General features: G+C 38.1%; 1 protein-coding gene across 2 annotated transcripts in view; it reads right to left on the reverse strand.

Annotated features, from left to right (window-relative positions):
- ar (androgen receptor) overlaps nt 1–16,960 on the reverse strand; it is a 71,907-nt gene extending 54,947 nt beyond the window's left edge. Inside the window, exon 1 of one of the 2 annotated variants that reach the window (XM_057326217.1) lies at nt 14,556–16,944. In XM_057326217.1, the coding sequence (XP_057182200.1) occupies nt 14,556–16,030 (1,475 nt within the window). In that variant the 5' untranslated portion in view covers nt 16,031–16,944. Of the gene's footprint in view, nt 1–14,555 lie in introns of both variants that reach the window. The other variant, XM_057326225.1, reaches the window with a different exon arrangement.
- Between the last annotated feature and the right edge of the window lie 10,660 nt (nt 16,961–27,620).

The following is a 27,620-nucleotide window of genomic DNA, read 5'->3' on the forward strand; positions in this document are numbered from 1 at the left end:
AATCAACCTGCTGGTCCTGTCATTACAAAACAACCATAAATCACTGCACGTTAAAAACACGGCAGCAGAAAATTGAAAGGGGACAAACTGGTCAAAATAACAAAAAAGATGCAATGTTTGCAGATCTTGAATACTGCAAAACTACTGAAAAACATACTAAAGTTTTCACATATATTTTAGGATCAGTTCAAAAATGAATATATGATGGGAGTCTATTTTTTTCACAACTCGTGCGTCTTTGCATTCTCTTAGTCTCTCTCTGTGACTTTATGTCACACCTGAGGTTTGTTTCTGTTCAAATTCAACATTTGCCACAATGCATGCAGGAATGTTGTTTAAAGACAAAACCGGAATAGCCCTTAATTTTTCCGTGGTTGTTTATTTGAAAAACACACAAAAGTACAGCCGCGTATGAGATCATTTTCAGTTTTTCCAAATTTACTATTTATAGGTGTGTGTTTATGTAAAAGGATTCTTTTTGTTTTACTACTAACAATATTTCTATGTTGTTTCTATTTGCATTTGTTTCCAGAAAATGAAAACTGAAGAAACAGGTCAAAATAACAGAAAAGATGCTCTGTATTTTTTCAGACCTCAAATACTGCAAAGAAAACAAGTTCATATTCACTTTTAAGCAATACAACAGGGATATTTCTACATGCATTTGGGATATGTTATATTTTGTATGTGATAACCTTGATTTTATCACAGTTTTCATGTGTCTTGTCATGCTTTCACATTGCTGTTGGATGACTTTATGTCACTCCTGAGGTTTGATTTTGTTGAAATTCAACAGATACTGGACTGAAATGGCCACAATACACCTAGAAATGTTGATTAAATGAAAATTTGGAATGGTATTTTTCCGCAGCTGTATAACAAGGCCTGTATGACGATGAGTCTCTTTGAAGCCGCATGGTAAGTTCTGGCATTCGCTGAAGGTGTTTTGGTTGTTTCACGCACACTACTGACCTGCCAGTGGTGGCACTTACCAAACAAGCCGTATCAATCACAGGGTCTGGGTTTCTCTCACTATCAGCAGTATGACTGCTATTACTTTGACCTCATGCAATTCCATGATTAAGAAGGTCACTCTGGCTAAAAATACAGCGGCGCTGGGTTTCTAAGCCAGAGCAGTCACACTACACAAGCTCTCACCAGGGTCTCGGGCGGTGTTGGTTTGCTCTCACTTTCTATTTCCACTAACACGTTCCTTAGTCTTTCTCATTACTGTATATTAAGACATAACTTGATAGTTTGACAGCACTTGAATGGCATTTTTCCAGCACTAAATGAGAAAGTGATCCTGTGTTTATCGTATGTTTATTGCCTCTGTGTGTGTTGGGTTTTTACTGATAAAGTAAATGAAGTTATGATAGAGGGGTTAGAAGTTTGCCTGTGTGTGAAGAGGACGGCACCAAAGCCAAGAACTTGATTGGACACAGCGTACAGACATAACTATACTCAGTGACATGACATGTCAAGGGTACACACAAGGACAAGCACATATTACCAAACCAAACACTCATAAACACTCGACCACTTGCATGCCCTCTCTCTCCCTCTCTCTCTCTCTCCGTCACTCATCGCCAGAACGGTTTTCATGTATTATGGCACTGACAAATGGGATTGTGAAATCACACACCCTTACATTCTGAATTAACCTTAAGGAAACAGGAATATATATATTACATATAGATTATTATGCAGAGTGATCAGACGCATTTTAAATAATTGCCAAAAAACTCAACTCAACACTGTAAATATTGTGACTCTGCATATATTATGTTTTTGCCAATAAACGCCTTTAATATGCTTATCATTGTTTTCTAGTATACCATAGAAACATGTGAACAAATAATCTACAAATACAGAAGCAGTAAAATTTATGTCACTGCCAATACTTTTGGTCATGACTGTATACTACCAGTCGAAAGTTTAGGATCACATGACAAAAATGTTTCTCATGATCTAAAAAATCCTTTGATCTGACGGTGTATGAAGACTAAATGTTTATTAAAAATTATATTTTTAAAATGGATTACTCAGACCAAATAATAATTAAAAAGAGTCCAGCATAAATGGAAATTCCTTTAATACTCTTTAAAAAGCTTCCCAGGTTGAGACCTCAAGACGCTGAATGATAAAATGGCAAGAGAACGATTTTGCTAATTCTTGCAAACGGTGACTGACTACTTTGAAGAAATGTTTAAAAAGTCACAACATAATTCCCACAGTTACAATTGTGTTATTGTATTATTGTCACGCTCAGAAGAATCGGACTCAATAGCAGATGCGAATAATCAAACTGATTTAATAAGTCAGCAAGAAAACAAAGGCAAGGTCAAGAACAAAATAATAATAACTGAGCCGGGCTCAGAGAGTCCACTGGGCGAGGCAAAGGCGAGGTCAGGCAGGTGAGAGGTCAGTCGAGGTGCGTGTAGAGTCCGAAGGGAGATCCTTTTCGTAGTCAAAACGGGCAAGGGTCGATCGAGGCGTGAACAGTGTCCGGGGGGAAAAGGCAAACTCGTAATCCCAACTGGTGAAGATGTCAGTGAAGGAAGGTCCTAACACGAGCGGCAGATCAGTCCAGGGAAACTCCGAACAAAAGCAAACACGACAGCGAACTAAAACTAGGAGAAAACTGGGTCAATAACAAGTTAAACCGAAAACTAGAAGAGGGCAAGAGCGAAGCTAATCATACAACGCAACCTATGAAAGTATGAAAGAAGAAGAGAGGAATATAAAGGGGAGAAAATGATGAATGAGATGAGAAACAGGGGCGCGCTGCCGAACCGCCTGGCTGATTGCCAAGCCGCGTCAGCTGCGCAACATAGAAAAATAGAAACAACAGAAAAAGTGAGACAGGGTGAAGGTATATCAAACCCGGCACCTGACAATTATACTAAAACGTGGAAAAAATATTTAAAAATTATGAGTAAGTGATCCAAAACTTTTGACAGGTAGTATAAATTTTGAGTCTTTTGTCTGGACTTTTTTATAATTTAATATAACTAGGGCTGTCAAACAAATAATCACGATTATAATCGCATCCACAATGAAAGTTTGTGTTTACATAATATATGTCTGTGTACTGTGCATATTAATTTTGTATTTATAAACACATGCACATACACGTATAAATATTTAGGAAATATAACATAAATGTATTTATTTATATTTGCCAGTAATTAAAAATTATATACGAGTGTTTATTATTTTTATATCTATAAATTTTCTTAAATATATGCATGTATGTGTAAATAAATACAAAGTACACACAGAGATATATTATGCAAACACAAACTTTTATTCTGGATGCAATTAATCGTGATTAATCGCTTGACAGAATATATCCAAACTATATATATATCCTAAATATAACCAAACTACTCAATTATTAAAGATATTAAAAACATTTTTATGTATGTCACATTACCTTTTAAAACTAGTTATTCCGTATAAAACTTAGTGGTGTTCAGACATCGTTAGACTACTTTGCGTTCATGTGTAAAGGAGACGGTGATGTGAGAGGTGTAACAGGTTTATACGTGAGGTGACAGTGTGTTTGTGCGTGTGTTGTCAGATGTTTCATGAGGTGATTAGGTGTACAGGTGATTTCGGGGTCTCAGGTTAAGCTATCAACTCAAGTTCGTCACCTACTTCCTCAACACTTTGTGGAAAACAAGTTTACAACTTCCAGAGTCAGAAGTTACACGCACACGCACACCCACACAAACATACAAACACGCATACTCGGATCCAATTTATTAAAGGAGGTCCTTATTTCAAAACATATCCAGTATTCGCGTGTGTGCTGCATATCATGTCTGTCTTAAAAAACAAAGCAATAATGACCCAAGAGGAAGCACTCATGGGTAAACAAATAGGTCATCGGGGAGGGGGGACTGAAAGACAGGACGCCCTCAGAGCGGCCCTGATTAAATCCTTCTAGCGAAGACCTCTGATGAAACACCACTGGGAGGCCTGCGCTACTCCAGACGGGGGTACCGGACAAAACATCAATAGAATTGTGTAATGTTACTAAGAGATATTTACACTGAAGAGAATTAAGTTACATCAGACTTACGGAGGGAAAACACCAACTTTGGCCAGGTGGAGAGAAAAGTTTGCAAAAAGTGGAGTTACTTAGATGCTACCTTAAAGCTAACGTTTACCCAAAAATGAAAATTATGTAATCATCTGCCCACATAAACTTAAATAAAAGTCTTTCATGCATGGAACACAAATGTTAACCAGCCTCAGTCACCATTCACTTTCATTGTACAAAAAAGTAATTTTACAAACATTTTTCAAAATGTTCCTCAAGTTCCTCAGATGAAATGGAGTCATATGGGTTTGGAACAACATGGGAATAAGTAAATGATGAAAGAATTTTCAATTTTGGTTGAACTGTACCTTTTGGGAGCTTCTGATCTAACTCATAAAAATGAATTTTTGTTGGTGTAACCTAATTTATTCAGGTTGATTCAGTTATCTAAATAATACTTTTGACTTGAATAAACCCATTTAATTTAGCACGTGAAGCTCATTCTTGAACTTGCTTGACAAAATATTTTTACAGTATATAGTTTGGGAAGTTGAAACAAAGGGAAACTCTGCAGATGTTCTTCAGTGTCACTTAGGAAATGAAATCGTAAAACTCTGAACGAGGAAACAATTAAATTGCATTACAGCACAAATGAAACCTGTGCGACTGAAGGCATGTCATATGATTACTGACACTCGTACATCAAACAGCCTGTGGCTGAGTTGCTCTTCAAATAAAAGATGGGTGAGGTCCCCGGTTTCTTCGATTCCTAACAAGGTACGAGCGCCATGAAGATTCACATTCACCGAAATGTAAATCTTTTTAGCCATTCTTGAAATATGCAAATAAGCACCTGTGTTGACAGGTTGGCAAATCGGAAAGGTTGGATCACAAAATGATTCTCAAGAAAATTTGCTTTATAAATTTCTTTGTTCTGTTGAACACATAAGAATATATTTTGAAGAATGTCATAAACCGTTCTGGGACACTTTTGACTACCATTGTCATTTTTCCTACTATGTTAGTCAATGGTGCCCAATAACTGTTTGGTTACAAGCATTGTTCCAAATATCTTTCTTTAAGTTCATCAGAACAAAGAAATTTAAACAGATTTGGAACAACTCGAGGGAGAGTAAATGATGACAGAATTTTTGTTTTTGGGTGAACTGTCCCTTTCAGCTCTCTCATTTTGCCTGTCTCTCAGTCTTTTAATCATATAATTTGACACTGTAAAAAGTTCAGATATGAAACAAGATATGTGAATTCCGTTGAATGTTACATAAACAATATTTTCTTCAAAATGTTGAATTGTCTGAAATGTTTCAAGCAATGTTGCTGATTTGTTACGGTTTGTGATCTCCCATCATGCAATGCAGCATAACTGAATTATGACGTTATTGTTGTAGGATTATCTTGTTGTTGTTTGCTATTGTTGGTTCTTAACTTGGCAAAAGTTAAGAAGTTAAGGCAAAGATTGCAGAGTACATGTCATATTAACTATGTGTGACAATGAAATCATTTGTTTAGCAAATGATCAAACTCAAATTGGCAAAACAACACAGTATTACATGGTACAACTATTTAAACATTTGTTAGAAGAACTCAATACTCAATTCTGTGTTTACAGTGAACAGCACACAACACACACGTAACAGCAGAAAATGTGTACTATCACACAAAGCATTACGTCTTATCATACTCAAAGCCTCTGATAGCCCTCTGTCTCTGGCAGCATCACATACTGTATTACATTTTAGATAATATAGTTCAGATAAGCAGTACAAGGAATATGAGTGAAGTGATACTGTTTCTACACTAAAAGCTGTTATTTGCAGGGGCGTAGCTACATGGTGGCCATGGGTGGCCACGGCTACCCCTGAATGATGGATGGCCACCTATCTGGCCACCTCTGTTGCGCGAAGCAGTTTTAAGATGTGTGTCAGAGTTTATGGAGTGCTGCGCAGATCATTTAGCGTATGCTCTGAAAGTAACGCGAGAACATTACTCTCGCGTTAATATGACGTCATACGCTGACGCACTGACGCAAACAGTCTGAGCGCTATAGGTGAACAGCTGCTAACCGCTTCGTGACAGTGTACTGTCTGTGTACCATGGAAGTTCATCGCGAGCAGAAGGATCAGGTCAGTAAAATCAGTCTTGTTTAACTGGATTTCATTCATTAATTACATTTTCACGAAAGTTTAAGTTGGGATACTGCAATGTTAATTTTCTATAAAAAATGCTAACTTACTGCAAATGATAGCTAGCCAATAATTTTAAAATAATGTTAGCACATGAAAGCATTGCAAATAAATTTTTACTTTACGTTCTTCGTGTATGTTTTTGACCAGCAAACTATGTGTAATGAAGAATTGGTGTAAATTACAGTGGAAGTTAAAGAATTTCTGTCTGTAAGGATTTTTTGGTCACCCTAATAAAATCGCTGGGTCTTACCTGGCCACCTCTAAAAAAAAAGTTCTGGCTACGCCCCTGTGTTAGTGTGAGTGTCAATCTGCTTATGCATTAACAAAGCCTAACATTCGTATCATTCATTGTTTTGAAAAGCTCAATATACAGTAACTATCACAAAGTCCATAAAAGATTCTACATTTTAAAAATTCATATACAGTACTATGCTGTTTATACATTTACATTTTATTTACAATTTACAGATCTTGTTGCATTTTGTGTACAATTAGACTGACTATAGAAAAATAACACCATTATACTAAAGTTATTTTTGCCTTTTAGTGTTACCTTGAAAACTAACCTGTACCTGTTTTCTAAAGCCAAATTCAAGTAAAAATATGTAAGCACTGAACTGCACTTTAGACTAAAACAAGTTAATATTTCTAAATGCTCTCATGCTTTTGCAGAGGTTTCTTAAAAGCACATTAACCCTGAGTGAAAGCCTGTCAGAGTTACATTTGATCATTTTGTACTCCTGTATGACCATTAATGGAAGACAACAGACTTCATCTTATAAATGTCAGTTTATGAGTTTGTCTACCTGTGACATTTGGATGTTCTGATTGAATTGATTTGAATCCTTAAAAAGCCATTTTAACCAATCAGAATAAAACCTGAGAACACAAAATGTTACACATCCAAAAGGTACATAATTAACATTTTGAAAAACAAAACTCCAATGTAGAAATGCAGGTTTGGGAGCTCTCTAGTTCACTTCTTTTGTGAGTCCTCTCAAACTTCTTAAGACTTTTGCATAAAATGTTCCAAATAAAAATATAACGATATGCAATAAGACTAGAGCTCTGTAAAGGTGCATGAAACACCTGTCACTGGTCGAGCCAGTAATGAGAAATTCACAGTGGCATTGTTCCTGTATAACCATGACGATAATGAGAAGCCAATGGGGATTTGGCACGAGAGAATGGGAGATAAACTACACCACCCATTGTGAGCTGTAACAAACTGCTCTTGTTTGCTGTCAACAGTTGACTCGCTGTTAAGATATATTGTGCGGTCACAAGTGTGTGTTTTTTGGCATTTTACAACAGATTTAAACAAGGTTCATCCAATCACAATTGTAAACTATTTAGTGATCTAACTACTACAGTATAAAAAGATCTCCATACAACTGTTTGTGAGCCACACCAAGAACCACTTTATTTACCAAAACTGCATGAGTGGTCTTACTTTCTAGACAGTCATATATCTGTGCCTGTTTTTACTGCAAATCTCATGGGTGAGAAAATGTATGAGCCTGATTTATTTTCAAACAGGAATCATCCAATTTACACCAGCAGATATTCAAAAATCAATCTTTGGAAAAAATATGACTATGTGCTTTACTGTGGACATGTTCAATCCAAAATTTGTGAAATACGCCCGTTTATAAAACAAGGATAACGCAAACAATATTTATTTTCGAAAAACAAAAGATGCTTTGTTGTGTAATTGGATCTATACTTGGAAGCTTTTTTGGAATTTTTTCATGTAACCACTGCTGCCTCCAGAGCTTACATCTTAGCCTCATTAGACAAGCGATACTGAAACAATAATCCCATTCAATAGCTGATAATCAAGGGAAGATGGTCTCAATCATATGGGTAGTGGAGTCAAAAATGGTCCTGATCAACAATTCAAACGGTTGTGTACAATCATATGGTAGCATGTAAGATGCTTATCCTGCTTATCAGTATTACCCAAATGCAAAACAGTAGAAGGGTAATAGATACAGTTATATGCACGGTTTAGTCCTGATCCACCAGGATAATAGCAGATTACTGCATTCGATATGGATCATCTCCCCCATTAGCAACCACAGAATGGGGTTGATGCCAAACTGGCTGCATTCCATTTTTTTTTTTTTAGATATTATTGACCTAGATGGAAAAACAAACGTATAACATTAACGAACAATGTAGAATATTGTAGGGCTGCAACTAACGATTATTTTGATAATCGATTAGTTGGGCGATTATTATTATTTATTTTTTTCGATTAATCGGATAAAATGTAATTACATCTTTTGCTTATGATAAGTAAATCAGATATGGGAAAAGTATACACAACTGAACTCATTAGCCTTCTCCCAAAATGTTGTGAATGTCTCCATAATTAACACACCTGGTGAGTTGATTCATGTGTGTCATATTAGAAGCAACTGACAATAGTCTCTCCCAAACGTGGGAGCGAGGGGAGGGTCGGCCAAGGAAAACATTTTTTTTGTGCCATGAAAAGTGAGATATTTGTCATTCAAATGTAGTGAAGTACAGTAAAAGTAAACAGAAAAAGTAATACTTAAGTACAAATACTCAAAAAGTGTACTTAAGTACAGTTCTCAAGTAAATGTACTTCGTTACCCACCTCTGAACTAAATAAACCACCAAATCAGGGTATTTAGCCTATTATGTACTTTGCAAAGTGCAAACGCCACAAATTGGGTTTTACTAATATAATCTTTAATTTTGTCATTTAAAACACCTCTCCCCTTTAAACTTTAAAACTGCGCAGCTTGAAGAGATGCATGCAAAACACGTCTGACTTTAAAACTGCGCACCTCGCGCTGCACGGAGAGACACGTCTGACTTTAAAACTGCGCACCTCGCGCTGCACGGAGAGACACGTGTGACTTTAAAACTGCGCACCTCGCGCTGCACGGAGAGACACGTCTGACTTTAAAACTGCGCACCTCGCGCTGCACGAAGAGGCGCATCCACGGAGAACCACGTCTGACGTTAAAACTGCGCACCTCGCGCAGCACGGAGAGACACGTGTGACTTTAAAACTGCGCACGTCGCGCTGCACGGAGAGACACGTCTGACTTTAAAACTGCGCACCTCGCGCTGCACGGAGAGACTTTAAAACTGAGCACCTGGCGCTGCACTGAGAGACACGTGTGACTTTAAAACTGCGCACCTCGCGCTGCACGGAGAGACACGTGTGACTTTTAAACTGCGCATCTCGCGCTGCACGAAGAGACGCATCCACGGAGAACCACGTCTGACTTTAAAACTGCGCAGCTCATGCTGCACGGAGAGACACATCTAAAACGGTAATTTTAAAAGGGAAGAAGATGCGCTTGATTTATAACGCGCAGCTCGCAAGTGACTTCACAGACCAAGTAATCGATAATGAAATTCGTTGACAACGAATTTCATTATCGATTATTATCGATTTTATCGATTAGTTGTTGCAGCCCTAAACTTTTGCCTCGGCACCTTTTTCAATATAGAGTGCTCAGAAGTCCACGTGTGAAAACATGCATCTTTCTCATTCAATCCTATTTTTCATTACTAAATTTATTATAAACAAGAATTGAATCTCAGCTTGATTTCGGAATGTCCCAAATTGACCTTCTGTACAGAGATGTTAACAAAGTTAATGCTGAAATATTTTAGATGTATTTTCCATCAAAACAATTTTATTGTACACATACAAAGACATTAATTTTTAATCTAAGTTTTGCATTAGATTGTGAACCCCAGATTTTTCTACTTGAAATGTTGATCCCCAATGTATTTGTTTTTGTGTGAAGATGTTATCGCACATTGTTAAAACAGCCTATAACAATTATTCACAATCTTCACAAATAGTCTTTATTATATATTTTGAAAATCTGTCTTCGTTTGGCCGGTGATAGGAGGTGTTTAGGAGGAACAGTTTGATGACAGATTACAAAACAAGGAACATGTTTTAAGAAAGTATAGGATCAGTTTGATTTTATGTTGATTTTAAAAGGAGTCGAAAACCAGACTTTTTGGTGTTGTTTGTAAAATACAGTGTTTTATGTAGCATGCATACTCTCACTTTTAGAGCTCCCTCCCCAGTCCGACAAGAGCATTTACTGAACCTAAGCTGTTGGAATGGTTCATTCAGACATGTTTGTGACGCCACGACCGTGAGCACATTATATAATGGCCTGACATTAACACATTAACGTCTATTCAGTATTCAGAAACTTGGCTCATTCAGTTACTGTGAAGTATTAAGAAGGAAATATGATACATAGTATTATTAAACACCAGAACGTACGTAGCTAACAATAATAGTAAGATGAAACTGTCATCCTCCAGATGTTACAATGTTCTTGGCTGTGTGATAGGACCGTATTCTGCATAACGTACTGAAGGATCATAACAATATCAACAATAACTTAACAATAGCGCTGCTACAACTAGTCAATAAAATTCAAATGAATCGACAGCCCTCCACCCAAGTAGACCACGGCATGATTATTTGAACACTTTCATTATTTCAACACTTGAAATAAGGTCTTGTGCTTCTGGTTTCATGTGGGAATGTTGCTGTGTCAGGACCTTGAAAAGTGTTAGTGCTGTTCAGTGAGGTTGAGAGGTGTTTTTCACCAGAACATTACTTACATTTTAATATTTCTGTAAATTGTATAAATCAAAAGCATTTCCATTTTGCAAAACAGCTTGTCACAGCAAGTGATTAAATGTTGCAGTTGCAATATTTGCTGTTGGACATTAAATTTAGATTTTCAATCAGCCAAACCTGATTGAAATCCTTCATTTAATCCCTAAGTAACACTTCTTAGTAAATAATAACCGGGATAAGTAATAAATGGATTAGTAAAAACTAAAGAGTAGTCCCTTACCTTACTTTATTACGGTATAAAAGGTTTATATGTAAAGCCTAATTTTATTAATTATAGCATTTTTGAGTTTTATAGTCTTCAATTTGAACATTAGCACTGAGAAAGATGATTTTTCAACGCTAAAAAAACCAAATGATTTTAGTATTTATTGAAATAATAAATAAGTTAATAATAAATAAATGTTAGTAAATAATACAGTTAATTAATCTTGGCCTATAGTTTAAACCAGTAATCAACAGATTATTTGATAAAAAAATTATTACTTAAAAGCATACTTCACAAAAAAATGGCAGCTTTCAGGAAACAGACATATTTTAATGCAAGAATGCAAATGATGTTTTGCTGTCAATAATTTAAAACTTGGTGTGATGAAACGACACATACATTTTAAATCTACAAGTGTGAATGAGATTTCAGAACTTTGGAAAAGGGTAAATCATCTAACTGTCATATGTCATGTGGAAAAAAGCAGCATAAAATAATTCAGCTGGGTTCCACAATAAAAAAACAGCAACTTTAAAACTTTGAGCATACACTATGTAATTCAGCCTTTGCAAAGAAGCTGAAATTGAACGGAGCAGTCCCAACAATATTAGACCCTACACTCAGTAAACCTACATCCAGCAAGTGAATCATGACACAGATCATTTACAGATACAGCGCAAAAGAAAAACACGGCGTGTTTAATTCCAAGGGTCAGAGAGGTGAAAAATGCCCCCAACGATTAATATTAATGGTATTCAGGAAAAATGATTAATTAAAAAATATCTACTCAGATGCTGCAACAATACCCCACCGTCAGAATATTTTATCAGTGTATAGATTAGCTCTGTATAAACAGCTTCTGATTAACCTTTTAATAACTTTGTAATTCGTCAAATAATTATGGGATAAATATGCAATATTATTTAAAAACTTAATTGGTTTCTTTTCCATAACATTTTATTTTAAAGGGCCCTTGCTGACAAATGAGTTGCTGGTACCACCATCTGAAGCACATTCCCCACATCCAAACCGGTCTTTACATTGTGTGAAAATCATTACGTGAAATCAGTTTTATGCCCAAATCCTCTCAATATTCATTAAAGAGTAGAGGACAAATACCTGTATGGTTGACTGCTTCCGCCAATATTATGTGCACAGCATCGTATGGAAAAAGTTAGAATTGTGAGCCAAGTAGCTCTATTCAAGTTTATGTGTTATAGTTATCAATACATCTATTCTTCGGCATGAACTAAGAAATGTAGTTACGGTCACGCACTCCCACTGGAGTTTCCCATTATGGGCATTTCGGTAAAAGTCTTCTTTATAAAAGAAAAAAAATCCTACTTGTACTTGTTTAAACACCTAAATAATTTTCACAGCTGTTGATAGTATGTCATTGGTCAAAACAAACATGCCATATGTAGAACATACTGCACATTCAGTACTGATTGTACCTACTGTATCAATAGTAAAAAATAACTCTTCTACTGAATTTGGTACATAGTGCACAGCAAAATCACCAGTGTTAAAAAAGGTCAAATTGACACTCACAGTGTATATATAATTCACACTAACGAAGTGTGGGTTATATATACACTGTGAGAGTTAATTTGACCTTTTTTAACACTGGCGATTTTGCTGTGTGTATTTCAGCACATAAAACAAATGTTTCAAACAAGACTGGTGTAACAGCAATTAAAATAGTAATCTTCCACGTGAGAACATTTTGACGTAGAGGGTTCACAGAATTCCAGTCTGATGGAACTACCCCAATGTGATGGTTCTACCAAGAACACTCGGTAAGGAACCTTTGCCTTGTTTGGAATGCAGTCTGACCAGAACTGAATTTGACCAAGGTGTACTTCAGATTATTACATAACAAGCAGGCATACACAAAAACTCCCACTCGCACTCTCTTTGTCCCTCATAAACACACACACAAACACATACAAATTCGTACCACTACTCAATAGTCATCCAGCCAGTATTTAAGTTTGTCTATTTTTGCCCTGACCAATCATCAACCTGTCTGCTTTTTAAAGCAGTTCAATATGTGGAACAACCGAGCATAGGGCTGCTCAAGCAGCAGACTGCAGACTAACATCACCTACAAGTTTTTACGAATCTTTCTCCAAACAAATACGGTCCACCTTTTAAACTTTGTTGTAGTATTCGCGGTCTAATTTATTCATTTTCAGAGTATTTATTATGTGTGATATCAGGTCTATAAAACAGTATTTTTTGTGACGATCATGTGGTTTTGCTTCCAACTCAAACCCAAAAGATACAAAGGTTAAGCACACAACTAGTCTCAAATTCCTTTTAGGAAAAGAGCACACACACATACACTAAAAACAGCCTTAGACAAAATGGGCCCTTAACTGTGCCTCTGATTGAAGCACAAAACACTCGCTCAAGTTCTTTAGACAAAGTGCACGCAACCGACTCACATTTGCAGTGCAATGCAAGTTGGCGGTGAAAGATTTTTTTTTAGTTTCTGCTGCTGGATATTTTTCCTATCCATGTCCGGCTTTGTCCCAGGTGGTGCAGATCTGGTTTTATCAATAAATCAGACTTTATTTTTATTTTTAGCCATCCCGCTGTCAGCTACAAGTTGTATCACGTTTATTTATAGACCGCTTTTGAAAACTATAAATGTTGACTAAGTACAACACAGATATATAGAAAACCACATGAACTTTCAGTACGAGCAGGACGGTTTAAGTATTGCCAGCCGCATTACAGCCGTAACTTCATGAATCAAAATTTGTTCTATCCATGGACAGTCTGTGAGAAAAAGTGTGAATGGCTCGTAAAGGCCAACCGAACAGGAACCCCAACAATAAGAAATTTTAGGATTTTGGCACGGTTTATTGCTTTTGGAAACAACCTTGATGGCACTGCCCCTGGAACCCAGCAATCCTCTGGGTGAGGAGACTGGCCTGTGTGTTAAGACTGAGTCTGTGTGTTAATGTGTACAGATGTCTCTGTGTACTAGTTGACTTGGCTGCAGACATAAAGAGGAGAACTTCAAACAAATTAACGCTTCCTTGAGGAATAACAAATGTAATACCTAGCCCGTAAAACTTGCTCTGAAGCATGACTTGATTCACAAACAGCAAACTCACGTGTAACTTATTTTTATAAAGAATAATGCAACTTCACATGATCACAATGTGCGTCGTTTATGTAAATTATTTATGACATTTATAAAACATTATTTAATCGGACAGATTACTTCATTGCCAAACTCTTTCACGGTCTCCTCCGTATAAAGTTGCCTTTGAAAAGGCGCGCGCATGTTGTGCTCAGGGGAGAATTGTATATAAAGCAATCCAATTAACTTTTTTAAATTGCGTCCAATCTGGAATAAATTAATTGCTATAAACCTAATTGTGTGAAAAAATGTGTGCAAATACATTAACCCCCTCTTACCTGCCGTCTGCGAAGGGTGTTACGTCCAGCCATTCGCCCATTTCGTTTTTTACGCAGGGCACGTTAGGGTAAGGGGGACGGGTCAGCATCCCGCCCGGGTACCACTGTTCGGGCGGAGGTCGCTCCCGCGGAACCAGAGCCCCGCTTCGCCCGTACTCGTAGGGGTTACAGATAAAAGGTGCTTCGTGGCCAGTAGCGTATGGGTCCCTCTGCTTGGGAGGCCCATATTGCCCGTTGCCGTTCTCAGGGTACCTATGCTGGTACGCCCAGGTCTCGTTCAGTTCACGGGGCATCATCTCGGCTTTTATTTTGACGTTGTACAGATTCACGTAATCGGAGTATCTGTCCTCCGCGGGACCCGCAAACTCAGCGGACATAGACGCGGGCTTTGCAAAGCTCCGACTCGGCCCGTTATTGAGTTCTGTGTGCATTGACTCCGGGTGGACGAAATGGGCCATGTTCGCGGGCAACAGTTGTTCAAACTGGCACGAAGCCGCTCGTGATGCGTCCATATCCGGTGCTGCCGTCGCCGATGTACCTTCTGATCTCAGGTTGGCAATGTCCCCGGACAGGCTGCCGAACTCGTGCACCTCCTGTACGTCCGCTGTTAAGTGCGTAAGAGATGAGTTGCTGCACGGCAAGGTCGTCCCCTCACCTGATAGCTGCTCCAGGTTGCCACTTTTGAACATCCCGAGCACTTTGTCGCTCCCTTGCAGCTCTGCAACTCTGTCTCGTCCCGCCGCGAGAGCGTACCTTCTGCCTTTACCTCCTGCCTCCCGTTCGCTCACTGAACAGTCTAGCAAAGGCATTCCATACAAATAGATTTCTTCACCACTACTTTCAGCGGTCAGGGGCGGTGGCGAAGCGTGGTACGGTCCCACCTCGCCCAGTTCGCTGGACTCCATGGCTAAGCCCAAAGACACGGACACGGCTTTGCACAGCTCTCGCGCTGTCTCAGAGATGGTGCTGCTGCTGCTGCTGCACGCGCGACTACTCGCCACACTTGCGTCACGGCTCGAGCCCAACTCGCGCGTGTGAACTTCAGCAGCGACGCCGCTTTTCTGTCCGGTGTCAGCGCCCTGACGCGACCCCGTGCAACTGCCGCCGCTTTCGGTGGCGTCCTTGCGGGCCGAGCCGCCAGATGACACATACGAGTCGCTTTTGCTTCCTGTCGAACTCTTGTTGAGAAAATGGATACGGCTTGTCTCAGCCTCCATCAGAGAAGTCGCACTCTCGCACTCTTTCCCGGGGCAGCATGAGCCCGTGCTGGGAGACAGCTTGCTTAAACGCATTTCCCTCAGCACCGTATCGTGCAGGCAGCCGCACTTCTTCGAGCTCGACATTTCCAAACTCTGCGCGACGGCGGCGTTGCTCGCTCGCACGACGCGAACGTTATGAAAAACGCTTTGGTAAGGTCCGTGAAAAACTGCGTCTGGGGACTCGCAAACCTCCCCTAACCCGAGCGTAACCTCCATGATCTATAAACAAACAGTCCAGACACTCCAGTACAAACAGGCTGTCGGGGTTTAAATGGGACTCACCGCAACAAGTTCATCGACCAAACCCTTTGTCTGCTTAAGTCTTGCCGTTTAAAAGTTCCAGTCAGACTGACACGAGGAGCTGCGCGGCGCAAGGCGGTGTAAGCAAAAAGAATAAAATGGCTATACAATCGCTGCCGCGTGGGAATAAACAGAGACGCATAGGCGGCTCTCAAGAAACGTCCAAAGAAAAGTTTTCTTCAAAGCAAACGAGATTTTCGGGGCGTCTGTTATTCAGAGACTGCAATTCTGACAGTCCGTTTAAAGGCTTTATTCACTCCCACCTCGTGCTAAAGTCATTCATGTACGCGCATTATCCATAAAAGAGCGAATGAAAGTAAGCCCGACCGGAGGTGGGAATTTCTCTCAGCCGCTCGAGTTGTTTTCCTTCTACACTGAGAATGCAGGATAAGATATTTCGCTTTCTGTTTCCATTGATCAGTCCGAGCCGAGGCGGCTGTTGCCACAGTACCCCGGGCGCATCATAACAACCTTTCCTTTTTAAGTACAATTGCAGCCCTTTCCTCTCGTGGCAGGTACTCTCCTGGGTTCAGTCGCAGGTAATGCGCGAAGAGCTTGCTGTGTCACGGTGTTATGCTGGGCTAAGCAGTAATTTTACGGAGGGTTCGCTCGGGAAAGTCCTTGAGCGCTTTAACTGTCAGGACTAAATAATACAGCCCGAGGAACGGGGCCAACAATACGGGTAAATAAGACTACACTGCATATGATCAGAGGATAACCACTCGACTTCATTTAATATCTTCACTTAGTAGAAATTTAAGTTCAAACGGACGTAAAAAAATCCGTGCTTTATGAAAGTCCACAGGCTGAGCCTCTGTTCTTCTGACCTGTCATTTATCAACATACTAAACATTAAATACAAATCGTGACTGTTAACTATACAAGACAAACAGCAAAATAAAATGTAAGCGAATTTTTTAAGAAATGAATATTTAACCTTGCAGAAATAAATGTCGTCTGTGAATTGACTGACAATTTAAAATAAAAAAATACTTTAAATACTGAGACCGATTTAATGCATGTGATTAAAAATATATAGACCATTTTATTAGTTCACAGGGTTTCAAATAAAATAATTCCTGATTGGAAAATCCCTTTTTTACTTTACATGGAGAGTTGGTAATTTTGAGTTGGGATGTAAAATTCGAGGATTATGCTGATTAAGGACAATTAAAGTATATGAGAGAGTCGAAATGTGCTGAAAATAAACACTGCATAAATAAATCCACAAAATCATCTTATTTCTGTTTGGTCTGTTTCTGGAGTTTTTCTTATGCACACACACACACACACTCGCGCGCACACAAGCACACGCACACACACACACACACACACACTGGTCTAACTTTTCCATAAGCAACAGACATTGAGAAAACATTTAGACAATAATTTATGATGCACGGCGGGCGGCTGAAGTGCCCAATGCATCAGAAATGAATGTCTAAATGTTTTCTCTCAACTCATTGGTTTCCCTCAAAGGCCATCATTGTTGTCATTTACTACTAAGGTATTAGTAACATATCATGTGATTTGAACAGTATTTGCAATCTGCACATTTATTGTAATATCAGAGGAGGATGGGCTTCCCCTCTGAACCTGGAGCCTCTCAAGGTTTTTCTCCCTTTGGAGTTTTTCCTTGTCTTGTTGCCCTTGGCTTGCTTCATGGGACATTAAAGCAACAGTTTACACAAAATAAAAGTTCAAAAACTTATGTCATTCAAAACCTTCATACTATGACTCTTTCTCCTGTGGAACACAAAATAAGATATTTTGAGAAATGTCTCAGTGGTTTTGTGCCCATACAGTGGAAGTCAGTGGGGGCCAATGTTTTTTTTAAATACTTTCCTTTGTATTCTGCAAAGGAAAAAAGTCCTACAGTTTTGGAACGACATATAAGCGTACAATATTTTTGTCTATTTTCACTGCTCAGTGAAAAAACATGCTATACAAATGAAATTGACTTAATATTATTGACCTTAAAGAACTATGACAAATTTTCGTAATATACCCTTTTACTCACAGTATATTACTGGCCCCTTATAGTGCGAGTATTAATGAAATGTGACAATCCAATCTGTCAAATCCAAGTTAAAGTAATCTAATCTAATGAGTCTCATAATCTAATGAGATAACAAGCATTAAGTTTTATTTCAACCATTAATTTCAATCTTTGACATGGCCTTACTCAGTCAGTATTAAAAATATCAAGATTATATTTTCACACCGTATTATGTTGGATGATTTTATGTAGAAAACAGTAAATCACAAAAAAATACTTTAGCTGTGTTTTCACAGGCAGTGTCACAAATGTCCTTAAAAATCGCACTGCAACCTAAAAGATTCAAGCAATACAAATGATACATGTAGACTGATTTACTTCCTGTTGGGTGTCTTAGACTGTGTGAACTAAACTCACTTTCAAAGTGTTTTACTGTACTTAAAGTCCCAGTGAAAAAAAATGACAATGCCTATTTTGTCATGAAATATTGCAGCGTTTATTGTAAATAGTTCATCATCATTCTCTTTTTAAAATTTGTGTGCACTTTAGTTAAAATCTGAAAATGCACTTCCTTCCTGTAATGACTATCCATCTTAAATGAGGTATGTTAGACGGCTTGGGCGGAGCATCTGTTAAAGTCCCAGTGAGATAAAAAAATGACAATGCCTGTTTTTTCATGAAATATTGCAGCATTTATTGTAAATGTGAGTCATTCTCTTTTTAAAATTCATGTGCCCTCATAATCTTTAGTTAAAATCTGAAAATGCACTTCCTTCCTGTAATAATTATTTTCAATGACTAAGACAACTTCCGGTTCACGGGGACTTTAACCCCTCCCCTTCAACTGTCAGTCTGCTGCCAGTTCCATTTCAAAATGCAACGGCTGTCTTTATACATCTAATCAAATCGCAGAGAAAGACAAAATCCACGCCCACTATTTTTCTCATTAGAAATGCCATTTCACTCGGAAATGCGTCAAAATACGGAAGTATCGCAACTACCGGTTCACATGGACTTTAATTAAAGTATACTATAATGTAAGTTGCAGTATGCAACACTGTAGCAGATCTACCAGAACCTCCTACGCCTTGGGCGAAGTCAGAAAACTAAAACCACAAATAAAAATGACTTTGCAAGAGAAAGTTTAAACGAAACACTTCATATAACCAGCGATCGTGCCATGTGAGCATTAAAAGAAAAGGGTATTAAATTGGCAGTGCTGAATTGTCGTGAACAGTGTCTGATTTAGATGAGGAATGCTGTCTCAAAGTGTCTGAGGTTTTTTCAGAATGAGTGGCTTATTCAGAATGAATTGGTGAGCGTATGTGGGAGGAGCCATGAGTGAGGGATGGAAGTTCAGAGGGCTGTTTGGTTTGGTTTTGTTTCGGCCAGGGATTGTTGAGATGATGAGAGAACGCTCAGTCACGTTGTTTACCAGGGAAGGCTGAACTGGTTTCGCTTTTCATATCTCATTATTGCATTTTTGTTCATTATTATGAACTAGCGTTCGCCACATCCTTCACTCACTCTGCCTGTTTCTCTCTTTTCCTTTTCTCTGTCACATTCATAGTGCACATGTGTGTGACTGGGAATGTGTGCGTGTGTAGCACCTGTTGCTTAGTAACTCAAATTCCACATATATTTAGAGCACTATGACAAAGTACGGCTTATTTAGGGGAAAAAACTACTATGGTAGTCAATGGTGCCCCAGAACCATTCAGTTTTCCATATTCTTTCAAATATCTTCTTTTGTGTTCAACAGAACAAATTATTTTATAGAGTACAACTTGAGGGTGATTAATTGGTGACAGAATTTTCATTTTTGGGTGAACAATCCAAAAGTTAGTTAACATGATTAGTTGATTTTAGGACACTATTTGTTTGTATTGTAATAGACAATACATTTACAGCCTAGATCTGTGACCAGGTTTGAAGGTGATATATTATACTAATATTAAGGCTAAATGTTGATATTTTGAGAGCTTTTAAATATTTATGAATAATCTTTATTTGAGCTATAGACTGACTACATTTTTAATGTGCATTACAGCAGCAACAACAAAAAATCTGTGTCTGCAGTGTTGATATAAATGCAATAACATGTTTTACCAAAACTCCATGTAGGAAAGATTTTTTTGCACTGCAACGTTAAAGAGTCACACCATGTAACTGAATGTGTCCATTAAAGCATCTATATATACAGTATAAAGCAGATTAAGGTTGTCATCCCTGGAGACCAGCAGAGCAACATTTACCTGTAAATATTCTGATAAATGAGACAGTCAGTTTCTCTCAGACACTCATATGCACCTGAGTAAACAGGGCATACGTTTCTCTACATAGAAACGCTTACATAAGTCTCTGTGATCAATCACATTTCCAAGACTTTTAGAAACTATTTTACATGTTGTGTCTGCAAATCGAGTTTCTGCTCTAAAAGCATGGGTTTGGTTGAAATGGCTCATGGTTTAAATACGATTTTTTATGACTTTCTGGTTGATCTTTCTCATGGCCGTCCTAAAGCGGCATAAGGGCAAAGAGGTGAAGTAAATGCTTCATGCCGCGTGTGAGCATTTAATAGGACACATGGGCACCATGTAAATGAAAATGTTAAATTAAGGCGTGGTTGCCAAAACAATTTAATGGCTTGTGGTTGAAAAAGCACAACTTTAAGATGATTGTGAGCAGCTGTTTGAACTACTCTCCCAACTAAAAACATCCAGACATCAAACACAAACTTACATATACCTAGCCACATTTAGAAAACTTCACAGATCTGTTTGAAACAGAGAGTGAATGAGAGACAGAGAAAAAAGACAACACAAAGGAAAAATGCATCCAAATGACAAGACTTCTAACAGTTTATGGAGTGAAAAACAAAAGATGTATGATACACAATCACCTCTGGGTCTCTCTAACTCCCCTCTCCCTCTTCCTGTAATGTCAAGTTTTCATTTACAAGCATCTCCATAGAAACATTTAGACATACCAATCCAATCCTGTAATTTTACCCCAAACAGAAGAGAGACAGAGAGAGTAAGAGCTGACAGAGAAACCAAAAAATGGAGAAGGAGCCTAAGCTTTAACAAGCTGCATAAATTTTATCATTGTCCATGGTGTCAACGCCATGCCAACAACTGAGAAATAACATCTGTCAGTGCAATGTGGTCTTCACTATCCAAGAGGATGGGTGTTTCATAATGCACATCTCTGTGTGGGATCTGCGTGTGGGTATTTACAAGGGCTAAAAAAATCACGGCCTTGTACTCGTTTTTCAATTATAAAATCGCTACTTAGGGAAGGTCTTAATTTTACTTGATCATATCACATATCACTCATCATTACCTTTCAAGTCAGCAGGCATTCTTTACATTTCTCCAGTGTGCCAGAGTGTGATCTGGATTTGATTCATACGTGTCTGGGGGAGCTCTTAGAGCTGGTGAGGTAAGTGATGGTTTATATGCAAGTTAATAGAACAAGCCCCTCCCACTCTTTCATCTCATGCCATTTGTTGTTGCTTGTTTGAGCACAACGGAGTTTCTGAGTAAGATGCCACAAATACACCTGTACATGTAGACTTTTTTCATATCTGCATGGGCGTTAATGTCTTTTTGCGCTTCTTCTCGTAGTTTACTGTTTTGAGGAAAACAATCTGAATTTCCACAAACCACTCACCTCACAAGCTTTGTTAACTTTTATAATACAGCTTTATGCTCATCGTTGTTTTTTTCCTACCGTTGATCTCATCCTAATAAAATGTACGATGTGTTGACCACATGTGCCTCGCTTTGACAAGTCAAACTTTTCAGTTAATAAAACATCCAGTCAGACTGCAATTTGGGTTACATAAGACCATTTAAAGGACAAAAGCACACATGCAGAACACTGGCAGTCGCCCAGTCAATTGATAGGTGATGTTTTTACAGCCTCAGCCTTGTTTTCAGATTTAATTACATGGGCTGATTTGGATATTTTGACAGACATGGTTTTCAACAGAAAAATATATGAGAATGGTGGGTGAAGGGCCATAACTAATAGTGTGAAATGTAGTGGGCATGCTACAGGGCCCACAGGTGCTTTAAGTATAGGGGTAGTTTTAACCCTTTCACGCATAAAAGTCACTACAGTGGAGATTTGTTTAAAGGGGTCATATGACACGGATAAAATGAATATTATCTTTTGTTTTAGATGTTATGCAATGTGTAGGCCTATACACGATTTAAGGTTAAAAAACGTGGTATTTTTCACACCGTGCATGTTTGTATCTCCTCTTTGCCCCGCCTCTCTGAAACGTGCAGATTTTTTACAAAGCTCATTGCTCTGAAAAGCGAGGTGTGCTATGAATGGCCAGTTAACCAGTGTGTAGTGATTGGTCGAATACTGCAAGCGTGTGATGGAAATGTAATGCCTCTTACCATATTTGGAACATCAGGTTCCAAAGCAATTGTACTGACGGTACACATTTGGGCGGTCTAAGTCAAATCATACCACGAAGTGACGTAGATTTGTGGGGGTGTGGTTACACGAGGCGTTTGAGGCCGGTCTGGGTGAGCATTCGCTTTTAGATAGAATGCATCTTTTGTTCTGACACTTTAATTTTTGCAATTTTACGTGTCTAATACATGGGCAACTTATAACACACCAAAGACACACAAGTATTCACACCCTATGACCCCTTTAAAAGTAATTTATTAGGGAGAATTCAATTCATGGGTTTTGAGGGCATGCTTGCACAGAAATCACTACAGGTTACACTAGTGTAGTGGTTCTCAACAAGGGGCCCCAGCTGACTTCTAAGGGGCCCTCAGGATGACTAGGCTAATAATTTAAAATAAAACATTAAAATGAGTATTAAAATACATAATTACAACTAAATACCAATATATTTATTTTTATATTATATAAACTTTTTTCCAGTTAATATCAAGCTCTGAAATATTTAACTGTTTAGTTTTTGTGAGCAGTGGGTGGGAGGGGGTAGGGTGCATCATTCTATACACTGTCACCTCTTTAGATATCTTTTCTGGGAAAATAAGTGGAAGAAAAGAAATTGAAAAATGTGTTTTTAAAAAAGTTTCTAATTTCTGTTTCCTAATAGAAATAAAAACACATAGGAAAAATCCTGACTCTGCTTGTGATAACTCATGTATGAAAGGGTTAATATTTCAGTCTGTGGCTCCCATCACCCTCTCCAAAAAATAGCTTCATTTTCTGCTCTGCTGCACCTCTTGAAACTAACAAAAGTAGAGTTGGCATGATCACTTGTCAAAAATAAATAAATAAATAAAATCTGTTTTGTTGTTATTATTAAAAAAAAAAAAAATGTAATTAAAACTTCAAGACCCGGTTTCACAGACACGGCTTAGCTTAAACCAGGACTATGCCTCAGTTGAATTAAGATATTTATGTCGCTTTTATAAAAATGCCTAGAAGAATACATTACTGGTGTGCATCTCGAGACAAACCAATGGCACTAATATATTTTAAGATATTTTTGGGCAAGTTAAATTCAGTTAAGACAGGGCAAACATTAATTTTAGTCTGGGACTAGCCTTGTCTGTGAAACCGGGCCAAAATGTATTATAGGCTACTAAAAATAAGAAACTTCCAACATAACTAAGTCTTAAGCGTAGCTACAATAGATTTCCATGACCAAAAACTAAATAAAATAAATGAAGAATGGCCACAAATAAATAACCTTTTCATTTAAAGTATATTAATATTTACCACCCGTCTGTGTTAAACTTGAAAATGTCATGGTCGGTTATCCTTATGCCCTAAAATACTACAGCTAAAATAACTAAATGTTTTATTGTGTGATGATGTGTTATTTCAAAAGGATTTGAGGTTCATATACAGTCCTAGGTAATGGTTTTCATCCAAAGCAACTCAGCAGGGTCAGTCTGAGGATGCGCAGTGGTCATAGAGAAGGTCTCTATTTCAACCCCTCCCCACAAATCTCCAACATATCTGAGGTTCAAATGTGAATATGACCTGTTTCCGAGAAAGGAACACGAGTATATGAACTCTGAGGTTGACAGTAAGGTTTTATATGACCATATTGGGGTTTATTTGTCTGCACAAGCTTTTATATGACAGCATACAAGGTTTTATAGTAGACGAACTTTTGTTGAACATAAGTGTTTTTGACATTTATGAGACGTTACAGGATGTTACCGTAAATTGTAAAATGCTCAAATTGTGTACCAATGACCCACATATTCAGGAAATCTCAAATTATTCTCATCCCCTACTGTGTGTGTCCTGCCTTATTTTATTTACAATAAAAATATTTACAATATTGCAATCTAAATCATTCTGTTACACAGGGATATGTTACAGTTAAACTGGGTTATATTTGGTTATGTTTCATGTTATGTGTCATTTACCCATTGTATGATGTTTATTGTTGCTGTTATGGCCATTAACAATTTATGTAAATATATAAGTAAAGTAAAAAGGTAAATAAAAACACTAAAATTTAAATATTAAAATACATTGCACATTTACTTTATCCCAAATACAAGCAACATATAAAGCATATGCTTGATGTTTGTTATTTACATGTTCTGTGCTATCATAGAAAAAAATCTATGATTGGTGAACAACACATGTTTAAATTAATATAAAGTCTGAAGCTGAAAAAACATTGATCATATTATTTTCATAAAAATCATAAAAAAGCACACACACATGAACGCCACCCAAGAGTTAATATGCCATTAAGATTTATTTATTTACAGTAATACATACATTAAACTAAAATTTTAATTACAATTAAAATTAAACTTGATTTAAATAATTTTTTGTGCAATGTAAAATTTGTATATATTTTTCATATATTTTTGTATTCTGTATTTTGTTTCTATTTCTATTTTAAACCACACACTCATGCACAGTCCAATAAATACACGCTTGTGAAACCGCAATCTAGGTGTAACACTGTACTGTAGCCATTATGCAGCTATGAACCAGCAGTGAAGTAAACATCCAACACAACTTGTTCAGGTCAGAATCAGTGAATTGAATTGCTACAGAGAGCATGTCTGACCTAGAAATGTACAGGCACAGACACAAGATAATCCACAGCTCATTTAGCAGACTACAACCTCAGGGGACCAGGATCTCATCGAATGCAGTCAACAGCTAAGGTGAGTCAGCGAGCACTGCCGGTTTTATCATACCCACCCACCTCGTCTGTCAATCATAACTGATATCACTGCAAGTGGATCCTGACGGACAAGTGGTAATGCACATCTGACAAACTAAAAGAGGAAAATGCAGAGTTGCATCGCCAGATACAACAGCTGCCAGGTCTTACAGCCACGTTAAAGGAGATGAAGTGAGAGAATGCCGATTTGCAGTGACAAGCAAGCCAGCTTCTTGGGATTATCTCAGCACTTCAGGAGATGCACCAGCAGAACACAGTGCTTTATCACAGGCTGCGGCGCCTTAAAGTTAAAATTTAAGAGCCCCACCTGGACCAACAATTTCACCAGACCTTTCTCCTTAGTAGTGAATCCTCAGACCCCACAGCTATGCCGTCCAATCTGAGCCCCACAAGACTCCCATCACTTCCACTCGTACATACAGCTGTGAAAGATGAGTGTCCTGCATCAACTAAGCATATGAGGTGCATAAACATTTCCTTGCTATATGAACTTGCTACATTTTGCGTTATGGTGGAACAAATCCGAGATGCTTAATATGAAGGCAGCACCTAAAGTGATAGTTTACCCAAATTCTACCCAAAGTTACTAACATTCTTCCAAATATCTTTCTTTGTGTTCAGCATAACAACAAACTTTATACAGGTTTGGAACAAATTGAAGGCGAGTAAATGGTGACAGAATTTTCATTTTTGGGTGGAGTATCACTTTAAGTGTGCCATTGAACATTTACTGAAAATGTTTTTTTTTTACTCATCTCAATAATGATTATCATTTAACTAAGTGACCTTCTAAGCACCCCACACAATTTTACACAATTTAGTAATTTTGTGGCAGAATTTTGAAATCTATTTTATTGCATTTTGTGCAATTGGCAGACGCTTTTATCCAAAGTGACTTGCAATGCGTTTATCAGAATGTGAATTCAAATCCATGACCTGAGCACTGCCAACGCAAACCTCTACGATTTGAGCTACAGGAACTGGTTTAATGTGTTTTCTTTAAGGTCCTCTATTTTTTACTTTGTTTTGCTCATTATATTTATGCTGCTGGTGTAAGGCAATACCCTCGAGGCAGACTCCAGTTTTGTACGTTATGCTGATGTTTTTAGGGGCTCTTGTGCCGCTTTTCGTAGGTTTTCCTCTGTCAACACCAGGTGCGCAGAGATGTCCCTGTGGCCATATCAACTACTGTCATCAAGGATGAATTGCCTTACAAACTCAAACCATTTCTACTCTAATATGCACCTGTGACATTACCAATAGATGGCGTTCAGAATTATTACAAGAGTTCAATACCGTTGAGACTACCGTAGGATGTGTTTAGGTATCTCTCTCTCTCCAGGTGGTTGATGTTTTCTTATCTGAACTTTTCCTCAGTCTGGCTCAGCTCTACGGCCTTCATACTTGTAACTCCCACCAACACACACACACGCACATGCATAAATTCAGACAGACACACATGCCTTCATTTAGGGATGCAGTTTTACAAACGGCTTGCTTTGCATTACTTTTTTGTTATGCTGTGGTCTGCAGTTTGTCATCGAGACATCTATGTCTGGGCTACCTTCATAGAACAACATCTGTCTTGGACTCAAATATGAGGTTAGACGTCAAAACAAACTCACATGCACATTTTTAGAGGTCACAGCAAATCTACACTTCTGATTAGAATGCGTGTGAAGTGGAAGAAATAGGGGCAAAGATAAAATTCAGGGATGAAGTGATCACACAAACCGCACTCTTATCCTTCAATAGTACTACTACTCATCACGAGGACTAAAAATCCAGAAGGCCCGGAACATGCCCAATGAGGCCCATAAAGAACATCAGTTCCCCCTTCCCCTTAATACAGAGGCCCCGGGACAGTGTTTCATTATTGTCCCAGCCAACAACAGCTCTGCTCTTTACAACTATGGCTAAACTCTAACTGGTGAATCTGTTCCATTAATATAACATCTTGTCGTTCTGAAATTTAAATTGCTTAAGATTAGTTAAAGGATATAGGATGCAGAACATCGTTCCTGACCTCTTCCAATTCAGACACAATAACCCTGACAAAATATAAAACTACTCTGTCATGCACTCTCTCCCACTTTCACTATCTTTTTTCTTCCTTTGCCAAAACCACTATGACTGCTGTGCAAGGCTACAACGCCTGCCCTCCCACGCACACTTACACACACATATCCTGTATTTATCTCTATGGTACATTCACCTTGCAAATCGCTCTCAGGAAATGCAGTTAGCCTTTCATCATTCACATACACACACAAACATCTACAAAAAAACGTTTCACTTCAGCTTAACAGTTTCCCAGTTGTGCATTTGTGTGTGAT

Source organism: Triplophysa rosa, linkage group LG2 (genome assembly GCF_024868665.1).
Source record: "Triplophysa rosa linkage group LG2, Trosa_1v2, whole genome shotgun sequence".
NCBI classification, from domain to species: Eukaryota; Metazoa; Chordata; class Actinopteri; order Cypriniformes; family Nemacheilidae; genus Triplophysa; species Triplophysa rosa.